This window comes from Chinchilla lanigera, unplaced genomic scaffold (assembly GCF_000276665.1).
Source record: "Chinchilla lanigera isolate Chin_1 unplaced genomic scaffold, ChiLan1.0 scaffold00013, whole genome shotgun sequence".
Lineage (NCBI taxonomy): Eukaryota > Metazoa > Chordata > Mammalia > Rodentia > Chinchillidae > Chinchilla > Chinchilla lanigera.
The window spans coordinates 16,613,652-16,626,232 of NW_004955414.1; the positions used below are offsets into that span (position 1 = coordinate 16,613,652).

The 12,581-nt window shown below is 54.0% G+C and overlaps 1 protein-coding gene across 2 annotated transcripts in view; it reads right to left on the reverse strand.

The window, feature by feature from the left end:
• Positions 1 to 1,360: 1,360 nt before the first annotated feature.
• Slco2b1 (solute carrier organic anion transporter family, member 2B1) overlaps positions 1,361 to 12,581 on the reverse strand; it is a 49,773-nt gene continuing 38,552 nt past the window's right edge. For both annotated transcript variants that reach the window (XM_013512025.1, XM_013512026.1), the window contains exons 9-14: positions 11,777 to 12,134; positions 8,818 to 8,977; positions 5,926 to 6,089; positions 4,521 to 4,585; positions 4,104 to 4,224; positions 1,361 to 3,163 (exon numbers count right to left, since the gene is read on the reverse strand). In XM_013512025.1, coding sequence (XP_013367479.1) covers positions 2,983 to 3,163; positions 4,104 to 4,224; positions 4,521 to 4,585; positions 5,926 to 6,089; positions 8,818 to 8,977; positions 11,777 to 12,134 — 1,049 coding nt within the window. In that variant the 3' untranslated portion in view covers positions 1,361 to 2,982. The remainder of the gene's footprint in view (positions 3,164 to 4,103; positions 4,225 to 4,520; positions 4,586 to 5,925; positions 6,090 to 8,817; positions 8,978 to 11,776; positions 12,135 to 12,581) is intronic.

The following is a 12,581-nucleotide window of genomic DNA, read 5'->3' on the forward strand; positions in this document are numbered from 1 at the left end:
CCTCACGTTGGAGGTGAAGAAACTGAGTGTACAGAGGAGTCAAGCACTTGCTCAGGGCCACTCTGTGAATCAGTGGCAAACTCAAGGTCTCAGCTGAAATCTTTCTCCCTGGCTCTGGTCTTCTCCCTCTATGGAGGGTTTTTGATCCGGGATCATGGGCTCTTAGACAATCTACACCTGGGCTTCAGCAGGTCCCTAACCTCTCAAATCGTATGCCCAGTTGTGTACATTTGTATATGTATGGTCTTTTAAATTAAAACTTTAAGTGGAGAGTCTATGTCTTTAATCAGATTCCTAATGTGGCTGTCACCCGATGCCCATTGCCTATCCCAGGTGATGCCAATCATGGCTCCTGACTCCTGGTTCCCGGGGAGCCTCTGCCTGCCTTGCAATTTTCCGGCATGTGTAACAAGCAACAGGACTCAGGCAAGGCATCAGGATGTCAGTATTTGTCGCTGCCCTAATCTCTGCTGGACTTCACCACCACTAGGATCTAGCAGGGAGATGTACCATCTCCACTGAACTCCCTGGGGCAGGGGAGGAGACGGCAAGCTCACAGATGCAAATTCTATAGGCTCTTCTTTGAGCAGAGATTAGAAAATTCTTTTAACCATCATGACAAAAGGGTGTTTTTTAAAAAGGAAAACTGACTGCAGAAATTAATAAAAATATGTTATTTTCTTGGATTATATATTTGTTTTTCTTTTTCTGCTTGTAGGTAAATATTCACTTTCTCATCGAATTGGGTACAGGCTGAACATCCTTAATCGGGAAGTCGAAATATGAAGTGTTCCCAAATTCTAAACTTTCTGAGTATCAGCATAATACTGTCAGTGGAGAATTCCATACCTGACCTCATGGGATGGGCTTTTGTCAAAACACAAGCACACTAAAATGTATGTGTATGGGATTCACATGAAGCATAACTTTGTGTTTGGATCAGGGCCCCATCCCTAAGATATCTCATACATGCATGCATTACAAAATATGAAAAAATTCCAAAAATCCAAAACGCTTCTGATTTCAAGCACTTTGGATAAAGGGTACTCAACCTGTATTCATAACTTTGTATTCCCTTTTTAAAGAGGTCTTCCTCAAACTGTATTAGCTTTGTTTCCCGCAAGATCTAGACTCAGCATTGGCTCCATTATTTATTTCCTGTGTGGTCTTAGGCAAGTCACTCATCCTTTCTGAGCTGGTTTCCTCTTCTATAAAATGTAAGACAATCTGAAAAGGCGAAGACCTAGCCTTATGACCTCCTTCCATTTTGGAAACCATGACTCGAGGAAGTAACCCAGCCAAATGAAAATTAGACCAGAATATAAAGTGAGGGAAGGATGCAATATACCAGAAATAATGGTGAGCAATGAACCCGGTAAAATTTAAATCTAAATAACTGGAAATAATGTGGTTGTTGCAATCCTCTAATGCAGTTTATAAGAAGGGATTTTTTGTAATAGAGGAGACATTGTACAGGAACAAATTTAATAATAAGCTGTATCTATAATTCCAAATTATATCTGCAAAACCTGGGCAACAGAGGGAAGGAGAAGGAATATAAACCTACAGAAGCTTCATCTTCTTGGAGGAGACTTTGAAATCCCTGGCACTGATAAATACAGGCTCAGATATTTGTTAAACATTTACAGTTAAGTGGTAGAATAAGATAGAAATTAGACCTTCTATACCTCCGTCTTCATCTTGCACATGAGAAAGCCCCAGGCACTGGCACCGGGAGCTGCCCAGAGGCCAAGAGCCATGAGTGCCCCCACCCAGCAGCGTTGGGTATACAGGGTGCCATCAGCAATAGCTTCCTGTGTGGTGCCTCCCAGGATATAGGCTCCAGGCAGGGTGTACAGATGGCAACAGATAGGACTGAGAGAATCAGGAGACACCCTCCTGGCCCAGGGAAATAACTGGGACAGACAAGACTGGGAAGAAAAGACAAGGCCTGTCATAGCAATGGATCGGGCACAGCCCCTAAGAACCGGAGGCCACCACTAACTTGAGCCTCATGGCAATGAACATTACCTACAGAGGACCAATGACAGGGACTTAGGCATTAGGGAAGAGAAGAGGAAACTGAATTCTATTCATAAAAGTCACAGAGACTTTGGTGGCCCCTTGTCAGGTGTGTGAGATCTTGACAATGCGGAGAAAGCAATTAAGTTTGCTCTCTGATGTTGGAAATTGCCTAAGTGTATGGCTGGGTCTCCTCCTCCACTCCAGGACTTCTAACGCAGGGGCTGGGGTTCACTCCCAAACTGTGGCTCCCTGAGGGACTTCCTGAGTCCAAGAGGGAGTCTCCCCTCCCTCCATGGAGTCTCTTGGCAAGGCTCCATGCCAGCCTTCACCCCGGGGTTTTGCCAGGCTGGGAGGTCCTGAGTGGGAAGCCAGCTCCCTCTTCCTTGTAGGGTGCCCCTTAATTAAAAGCCAGCCTTGGGCTCAGCCTCCAGGGGGCGCCAAAGGGACAGTTGTTGAGGGTTGGGCGGAGACCTGTGTCTCCAAGCCACGCAGATGGTCACAGCTGAATGGGCCTGAAAGCTGGCGAGTCCGTTCCCACCCGACAGAAGACGGGACTGAGGCTCAGGGAGGGTGCTCCAGGTGAGAGGCAGAGCAGGGCTGTGTGTGGTGTGGAGGAGAGTCTGGTCTACTTTGTCAGTTTCTCTACCCTAGGGCCCCTGGTGAAGATATGCAGCCCTCCCAGCCAAGAAAGCTTGATTTGGGGTCAGCTGGTTGCTGGGGGAGACTTGGGAAGACGCTCTTGCTTCAGACGTGCTCAATACAACAAACCCCCAAATAAGTCCTTGGTTCTGATGAGAAAACAAAGGCCCAGAGAGAGCCAGTAGCTTGCGTGAAGTCACTCGTGATTCAGTGGTGGAGCCAGTCCTGGAACGCAGTGTTCCTGACAATCTTGGGCAAGCGGCTCTGAGGAAGTCCCACTGTGGCTGCCACTCTGTCCTGGTTGGGTCCCAGGACAGCTCACATGCTGGAATCCTTTGGCTTCTTATCTGGCCCTGGCATTAGCAGTTGTTGCTGTAGGCCAGGGCTGGACACAGCTGCCTTGGTCTCCTCCTCTTTGTTCTGCTGCCTCAGGACAGTCAAAACCAGGGCGAAGCACACCAGTGAACCAGTTTTGAAGAAGAACTGCAGACCAACAAACCTGAGGAAGAACAGGGGACTTGAAGTGAGAGCCCCAGACCCCAGGCCTGGACGTCCTTGGGTGGGCAGCGAGTGGAGTCAGTAGATGTTATTCTTTGTGCAGTTGGACACTTTGAGGTTGGGGATCACTGACCCTTGCTGGGGTCCTTTCCTGAAAGAGGGAGCTGGATGCTCTGCAGAAGGATCCCAGGGCAGGGGTAGAAACCTGTTCTCATGCTCTGTCCTTGACTGTGATATGACCTAGACCAGCTCTGCCCTGTACAAGCCTCTCAGAGGCTCAGAGGGCCTGAGGAACACCTTGGGACGGTCCCCCCCAAGGAACACAGGATTCCCATTTCCTGTTTGCTTAACTGACCAAGGCCCTTTGACTCTTTCTTTTCTAGGAAGTGCCCCCCCCCCCAGCAGTCCTAGCCCACAAGAGCTGTGTCCTTCTCAGAGCTGGAAATGATCTGTTCCCAGCAGTCCTAGCCCACAAGAGCTGTGTCCTTCTCAGAGCTGGAAATGATCTGTTCCTTGTCCCCAGCCTGGCTAGCAAATCTTCCCCACATCTACCCCAGGCCAGCAGCTGCTGTGCCTTCACCGTCTTTTGAGCTCCCCAATGTACAGATGGGAAAACTGAGCCCCAGGCGAGTAGACAGGGCTTTCTCCCAGCTTCTACTCAGTCTTACAGCTGAGCTGCTTCCAAATCTCCCCAGGACCTCAAGTCCACTCTGTCAGCAGAGAGCTTGCAGACAAGGCCCAGCTATGTGGGTTGTCAGTTGTGTGACCTTGGGCTGCCTCCTTTAGCTTTTATTTTCGTCATGTCACAGGGCTGGTGAGCTCAGCACTGGAAATAGCACCTGTCACCAAGCAGGTGCACTCAAATGCTTCCCCACTGGTGCCCTGCCTGGGATCCTGAGGGTTCTCCAGCACCCTTCCCACAGCCCCTGCCAGGGTCTCACCGGTTTCGGAGCAGGTCAAGGTCGTAGTAGCGGCAGACGGCTCGACGCCCACAGCTCGAGGCCCAGTGCACACAGGTGGTGTCAATGGCGCTGCCGTGGATCACAGGGCTTGGCATCCAGGCTGTGAGAGGAGGTGCTCAGTGGACAGTCAGGCCAGGAGATCCCAGCCTCCCTGCAAGCCCTCAAGGAATCCAGGCCATAGGGGGTCTCTTGGCTCAGGAATCTGGCCTTCAGCCAGCCCCTCACTATGTACCAGAGGGAGCCTCCCTCCTATTAGGTGGCTCCGCCACTTCCAGACACTTGCTGCCCCAAGGTCAGGGACTAGGTCCCACTCAGGCCCGTGGCCGCTAGGTCTGGCGCACAGTGGGCGCCTGGACCCCCATCACCACCACCTAGGGGCCCAGCCAGGCTCTTTACCCAGAACTCTCAGGAGCATGAACTGGATGCCCACAGCCAAGGTCTTGTCTTCTTTCTTCACACCCCTTAGAAGCAGGGACACAGGGACATGAGGACCGAGAGGGCCACACCATGGACTCTCCCCACGCACTTCTCTCCCACTGTCCATGCCCCTGTCCCCCAGTCTGAGGGGCCAGCCGAGGGGCTCAGACCCTGTATCCATCCCTTCTCAACCTGCAGAGCCCACACCCATTGACCACCAAAGTCCTGTGTCCCCCCTCCCTACGCTCCCCACCACCGGCATCACCCTTATTCCCCTGCTCCCTGGTCTCACCAAATTCTCTTCTTCCTCCTATACTTGGCAAGGCCTGGAGCTGGGACAGTGGGCTACCTGCTCCAGCTCTTCCACCACCGTGACAGAGTGGTAAGGGCTTAAGGAGCACTTCCTGTGGACTGAGCAACTCTACACTGTACCTTGACTGCCCTCCTAGGAGACAGGTAGACTGTTAGCTCCATTTCACAGATAAGCAGACTGGTACCTAGACAGGCTCAACGACTTTGCCAAGGTCCCGTGGCTCTCGGAGGCAAGGCTGGGAGTCATGCTGTCCACAGTTTACATTCTCAGCTCCCTGTGATACCTGATCCCCTTCTTTCTCACTCATGTCAGCCTGTTTCATAGAGTCCCACATCTTCTAATATTCCCAGGGGCTCTGTTCCCTTTTTATTTTCTAGAAAGTAGATGATGAATAAAATAAATGCAGCAGACTGGAATTATCTTGCTTTGAGGTCTTCTTATCTCACCCCTATCCCAGGAGATCCTGACTTTGGACTTGGAGCTGGGCAACAACTTGTTAGACCCAGCAGGCACTCTCAGAAAAAGGGCCAGGAAGATCTTGTACCATGCGGTAGTACCCAACATGGGCTGGGTGCTCAGTAAGCACTTGCTAGGTGCTGTTGCCTTGAAGGGCACGGAGGCTGGGGGCCATGTGGGTAGCGTTTGTGCCCTAGATGCACCCCTGCTCAGCCATTGCAGGTAGGGTGGGGAGCTTACCTCCTCCTTACTGTATGATGATCTCACTCGGGGAGGACAAGACAGGGCTGTAAGTGTGGCCTCCCCTCCCGGGGTGGCGGGGATAGGGTTGAGAGCCTGGGCTCTGGCTGGAGCCCCAGTCCTATTCTATGCAGCACTTGCTATACGACTGGGGCCAGCTCCTGAACTTCCTGAGCCTCTGTCTTCCTTTTTTCAAGGTGGGGAGAAAACCACCTCACAAGGTTTCCAGGGGGATGAAGTCAGGGTAGGGAGGGCCTGGCCTGACCTGTCACTGGGGCTGGGGACACTTGAGTGACTCCTCCCTCCAACTCTCGCCTTGGAATGTGCTGGCTGTGAGGACCTCTTGGAACTCACCTACCCCACCCCTGCTTTCACCTTAAGATGAGCATTAAGGCTGGTGTGTGGGTGACACAGGCCAGTGCTGCTCCCAGGCCGACCAGGAGGATGAAGGGTAGCACCAGGTGGCTGCAAGCTGAGTCGCAGGAGCCAGCGGGCACAGGGCCTCCCCCAGCTACGCAGCTGCAGTTGCTATAGAAAACCTGGGGAGGAGAGAAGGGCGAGAAGGGTCTCAGGAGCCCCCAAAGAGGCAGTTACTATGGGCCTGTGGCAGGAGAACGCTCCTGAGTGGTCCTATGGCCCACAGCCAGCTGAGTGCAGGTGGCTTGAGGAGGTGCCTGGACACAGGCTGCCCTGCACAACCTGGGCTGGCCAGGCCTCTAGCCATAGGAGGAGAGAGGTACAGCAATAAGGGAGAGGGACCCGGAAGAGCACCCCGAGACAGGACACATCAACGGCAAGGAAATGTCCTCAGTGCGCTTGCTTGCACCCTGTGTTCACCGTCTCTGGTGGCAGGGAAGACCGCCAGCCAAAGATGCTTTGAGAGGAAGTCCACTCACCAGAGCTCTCAGGCGTCTGTGGGAGCAAAGCCAAACCAGGAGCCTGGGTTTTACTCCTCTGTCAAAGAGCTTTCTGACCTGTGCACTGCAGCCGCTGGTGCTTCGGATGGAGACAGGGATTGGGCTCGTCCTCTCTCAAGGTGGCCCCAGGGCAGCTGGAGCCCTCTGGGCTTGTGACCTCCACTTATGGGAGCCTCAGAAACTTTCCAGGGTGAGAAGGCCTGAGGTGGAGCTGGGGGCCTTGGGAGGATTTTGAGCATGGCAGAGATGGAACCTGATGGTCCTGGGTACGTGTGCTCTGGCAGTGGCTTGGAGGATGGATTGGACGGGGAGGCACGCAAGGAGCCCCATTGTGGGTTGGGGTGGGTGAGTAAAGGGATTTTGATTTGAAGTGATTGGGTGATAGATTAAAAGAAGAAAGGCAGAAGAGGGAGAAGGGGAGGGCAGGACAAGGAAAGGAGAGAAGAGGAGAGGAGGGATAGGACAAGAGAAGACAGGGGAGGACAGGAGAGGAAGGGGAGGAGACACGTAGGCTTTGGCAGCTTGACGCTCTCTGCATTGTCCTGTAGAGCTGATGCGCATAAAGGGGCTGGGCTGCTGTGTGTGTGAGCCGGGTAGACACCAATTCACACTGCAGGACAAGTGGCTTTCGGGCCTTGGCTTGTCGACTAAGTGACTGGAGATACAGCAGGGGGACAGGTAATGGAAAAATACCTCAAGGTCAAGGGGCTCCTGCTACTGGTCCTGGGCTCGAGGGAGAGGTGCTGGGACGGCACCAAGGCTGGAGACTCCTCGCCAGGGTCTTTCTGATCAGTCATCACAAGCATCTGATCCCCACGGTGGCAGGTTCTTCCCACGATTGCCTTCAGTCTCCCCAGCTGCCTCTGCATCTCTCCCCCAGGGTTCTCAGCCCCACCTAGAGAGCCTGAGATCCTGCCAGCTGCCACATCTCTCCCTCAGTCCATTGCCGGATGCATCTGTGCTGGGGCAGATCAACCCATCCCTGTGGAAGGGTGATCACGGGCAGCCTGAGGAGGCACACATGGCAAGAGACAGTTCCAGCCAGCCCGAGGCCCCTGAGTGCCGACCCGGTCTTGGCTGCACCCTGCTTCAGATACTACACCAAACCCAGACCTCTGCAGCCAATCCAAAGGGCGGATGGGCTGGGGCCAGAGCCTCAGGGGTTTTATTTTTTTATTTTTGTGGCGCGAGAAATTGGGCCTCATTCCACCAGTGGCGGCAAATGCTCCATTACTGAGCTACATCCTCAGCCACTCAGAACGTTGGCTCAGTCCTAGCTCTGGTATGAAGACTGTTGGCACTGCTCAGTCCTTTCCCGGGCCTTCATTTCCCATCTGTACGATGGGTAGAATAGGAGTGACCACCTAAAATCTCCCAGGGCCTCTGCCTGTCCCTCTCTCTGCAGGCCTGCTCACTCCATGCCTCCAAACACTCCTGCTCTCTCACTCTCTGGCTCTCTGCCCTCTGTCTCTGTCCGTCTGATTCCTTCCTTCTGTTGGCAGATGTAGGACATTATTGCCTCAATAAGCTTTCATTGCCAGCCTGGGCTCGGAGAGAGGAGCCAGATCTAGCTCCCAGCAGTCTGTATAGAAGGCTGCAGAAGGAAGTCACTTGTAGAAAGCCCAGGGTGCTGATGGGCAGAAGTGGTCCCTGTGGATACAGACATGGAAGGAGGGAGACAGCCCACCCTGAGGGTCCCGGAAGTCTCCAAGGGAGGCAGCATTTTTCCAGATCTTTGAAGATGAGTGGGTAAATTAGGACCTGGAAATGAAGTGACTTCTAGGCAGTGGGAACAGCATACATGAAGATTTGGAAAGACACACTTGTATGTGTACACACACGCACACACATGCATACACACGCATATATACACACACGCACACATGCAATGTCTCAAGTAACCCAAAAAATCTTGTTAGAGAAGTACCATGAGGATTCATGGAGGGAAAGCAAGACCCAGACAAGGAAGGGCCCTGAATACCAGGGAAGGAGTGAGGACTTTATCAGCAGAGCAATGGGGAGCCATGGCTGGGTTTAAGGAGGGGCATGACAGGAGCACGTGTGTGCTCTGTCACACTTGAGGCTATAGAATAGAAGAAGCCAAGCAGAGTACATGATAGGAGACAGAGCAGTGAGGAGGCTGGCAAGAGCCCAGCCAGTTAGTCAGTTGACAAACCTTCACCCAGTCCCTCTTCTGTGCCAGGCACTGTGTGGGAGCTGAGGACCCACAACCAAGAGGCTCAGCCCTTAGGGGCCTCCCAGGAGTAGGGAGATGAGATCCGTGTGACGAGCAGCAGTGTACTCTGCGTGAGCTCTGCATGGCAGAGTTTGTGCCAGAAGTCTGCCTCACCTTGCTTTTATCCAGATCCCCCTGGACCACCTGGGCCCTGCAACCAGCATGGCAGGGCGTGATGTACTCCACGCGGGCGCCAGTGTCACAGACGGGGTTAAAGCCATCCACTGGGCAGGAGCAGGGTTCCATGCAGCCTGGAAACAGCTCCGCTCCGGTGCTGGTGAAAGAGAAGGCAGCAGGGTTGGCCTGGCTCTCCTTCCCCAGGCCGGCAGCCTGGCTCCCAACCCAGAGAGTCGGCGCCAGAACTCTGAACTGCCCCCCAGGGAGGGCTTCACTGCTCGGGCAGCCCATGGGGAAGTGTGAGCAGGGAGAGGGGCTGAGTTTGGGAGGCGCTTGATGCAGAAGTGGGGAGTCTGGGCCATGGCCTGAGCCCCCTGCCAGCCCTGGCTCCTGCCCATCTCTGAGCTGCTTCTGCAAACAGCCCACTTCCCAGTGGCACTTGCATAGGGAACTCGAGGGAAATTCCTCCTGGAGTTCGGATGAAGAGGCCTTTCTTTCCAGGAGTTGGGTTACTTCCTCTTCTCAGAAAAGTCCAGCCATGAATGGAGGTGGGCGTTCAGCCGGGGGACCTGACCAGATATGGGATCTCCAACCTGCTCCTGCCTCCCTCTCGGCCTCAGTTTCTCTGTCTGTCGGCGAGGCTGGGGCTCCTTTCTCCCTGGTGCTGTCCTGAAGTCTCACGACCTCCCTGCCTATCTACTGTCCTCTCACTGTGTTCGGTCCCACCTGCCTCCGCTGAGGGATGCTCTCAAACCTCAGGGTGCCCCTGCCCACTTGGCCAGGGCAAGGCGGGGGTGGACAGAGGCAGGAGGCTGAATTGGAGGGGGAAGATCCCTCTGGTAGGGGCAGAAAAGTGGCCCCTGGGACAGAGGCTATGACCTAGCTTCATGGGGCGGGGCACAGCAAATCTGCCAGAAGACAGAGATATAGAGAGGCTGGTTCAGGGTCCCAGGGTGCCACTGGCCACATCATATAGGAGGGAGCCAGTGGGGGAAGCTGGGCACCCTCTTGGCCTCAGGATGGGCACATGGCAGAAACGTGGGCTGAGCAGGGACCTGGCAAGCATGGCATACTCTCAGTTCCGTGTGTGGGAGGGTTGTCAGGGGCTAGGGAGGCTGGGAGAGGAAAAGCTGCTGAGATGGGCTTAGAAAGCTTGGGGAAGGGTAGGGGCATCTGGCAGAGGTGAGCTCTGCCCCGCCTAGGGCAGGGGACCCCTCGTCCCCTCTGAGTGGGGGCAAAGATCATCAAGATCATCGTCAGTGCAGCTCTCCGCCTCCTCCCCGCCTGCTGGACAGTGCGCCTGTATCTGGTTGGGTCTTGGCAAGTCTGCCATGGGAAGTGGCACAGGCTGGCACTGACTGAGCTGTGGACCCATCAGGAATCTGCCAGGGGAAGCTGCCAGAAGAGAGGCACTTTCTAGCGCCTCCTGCCAGCAGCTGGAAGACCAAGCATGTGAGAGCTGGTGAGGGGCTCTTCCTCAGTCCCTCTTCTCTCTTGACCACATGGAGCTGGCTGCTTCTGTAGGGAAAGTGCTGACCTAGGCTCTGTCCTCTGTGTGGGTGACTTTACTTCTGTGAGCCTCACTATGCTCATCTGTAAAACAGGCACAAGGAGACTCAGAAAGATGTAATGGAGGAAGTGCTGGGCCTGGAGTTGGGTACATAGGAGACCCTCCATTTTCTGTCCGTATCACTAGCTGTACAGAAATATGAGGTTTTCCTTGACCTATTCAATTAGTTCCCAAAAGTTTCTTCATGACTTAGAACTCCGAGCTTGGTGAATTAATTGCAAGAATGTGGGTGCTAACAAAGGTGAGCTGTCAAAGCCAAGGGGTGAGAGGGAGAAGGAGAGGTGGGCAGGACAGGTGGGCTGACCTTTCCCATGTACTTGAAAAAATTGTGGTAAAATATCCATTTACTTTTCACGCAAAAACTCATTGAAAGGGCCTGCATCCCTCCTCAGGCTAGGGACTTCCTAAGGGCATAGCTGGCCAAATTGCTTCCCAGTTCCAGAAAAAGGAGAGGAGACAGGAGACGGAGGGAGTGGGGGGAGCAGACGGGGGTGGGGAAGATCATAAGGGTGAGACTTGGGGGGACCTTGGCCCTGAGCCAGGCCTCCAGCCATGCAGAAGGAGCCCCAGGTGAGGAAATCAGGTGCACGCACGCACCGGTGGAGGGGATGCCAAGGAGTAGGTGGGAGAGAGGAAGTGGGGGAATTCTAGCTGCGCGTTAGGCCAACTAAGCCTGGAGTCATTTTCAGGAAAAATGAGATCATTTGGGGGAAGAGGCAGGGATGGAACTTTTCAACTTTCAATTTTCAACTTCTCCAGAAGGGAAGAGGGTCTATTTGTTGGGCAATGGCAGGAAGAAAGCATCAAGAATCTTTCTCCTGAAGGACAGAGGCACGACACTGCCTCAGAGACAAGGACCAAGCATTCTGGAATGCTTGGGTCACGGAACAACAGAATTTTAGCTCTCAGTCTCTAAGAGCCAAGAATCTCAGAATACTCCAGAATATTCCTTCTCTTGCCTAACTCTTCTCTGCAGCCTCCGTGAAGGGGCCACCCAGCCACTGCTCAGTTGTTCTCCCACCCTAGCTCCCCAGGAATGGAGCTTGCTCTCTTCTGGACAGGCCTAACCTCCGCCTGGAGCAAAAGCCTTCCTCTGGCTGAGCTGGGTCCTGTCTCCTACAGTGTGGCCTCTCCGACTTCAGCTGGGCACACAGGCCTCAGGCACTCTGGAGGTACCCACAGGTAGCTTTTCTCTGCCTTGACCTCCAGCCCTCCACAGGCCTGATGAGTGCCTGTTGGGTCACCGGAGCCTTCCAGAGAGAATGTCCCTTGCTCAGAAGTGAGCCAGGAGGGGGTGACACAAGGGAGCTGGGAGTGTGGCAGGGGTGCCCACTGACCTGGCTTCTGCCCAGGGCCACTGCCCACCCCGCCCCCCTACACACTCACCCAGGCTGCAGAGTGATGCCTGCAATCGGGTGGGCTGAGCAGCCAAGGAAGAAGAGAGGCAGGCTGACCACCAGAGCCAGCAGCGACCCCAGCAGGCAAAGCATTCCACAGCGCATGGGGCCCAGGCGGAGACGCTTGATGAGGACACTCCCCACCACGATGCCCACAATGGCCATGGGGACGGAGAGCCCACCAATGAGCATGTTGGCGAAGGAGGCTGTGACGGAGAACTGGCGCTCCAGGAACTTAGGCAGGAAGGTGGCCATGCCTGCCACCATGGATGACATGCACACCTGAGACAGGACCACCAGCAGAAAGATGGGGTGGCGGAGGGTCCGCAGCAGCACCTTGGGGAAGACTGTCAGACAAGTGGGAGGAAGTCAGAGACTGCAGTGGGCAGGCCGGCACAGCCTCCGTGTCTGCCCACCCCTCCCTGCTCTGTTCTTTCCATTCCTTCCATCCCATCCCATTCATTTCTACTGCATTCAATTCTGTCCCATGGCATTTGACTCCTTTCCATTAAACTCTATTACAGTTTTGAATCCGATTTCATTTTATTCAATGTATTTATTTCCATTCAGTTCCGTTCACTTCCATACAGTTCTATTTCATGCCATCCCTTTTAATTCTATTTCATCCATTCTCATTTCATTCTTTCGGTTCTACTCATCACACCATGCCAGGTGTTTTTCACCCTTAGCTCTTTCTAAGTCCACACAGGCCTCCCTTCTATGCCCCCAACCCAGTCCTGCATCCCTACCCTGATTTCTCTATTCCTAGTTTTTTCCAGAGCAAGGTACCTAAA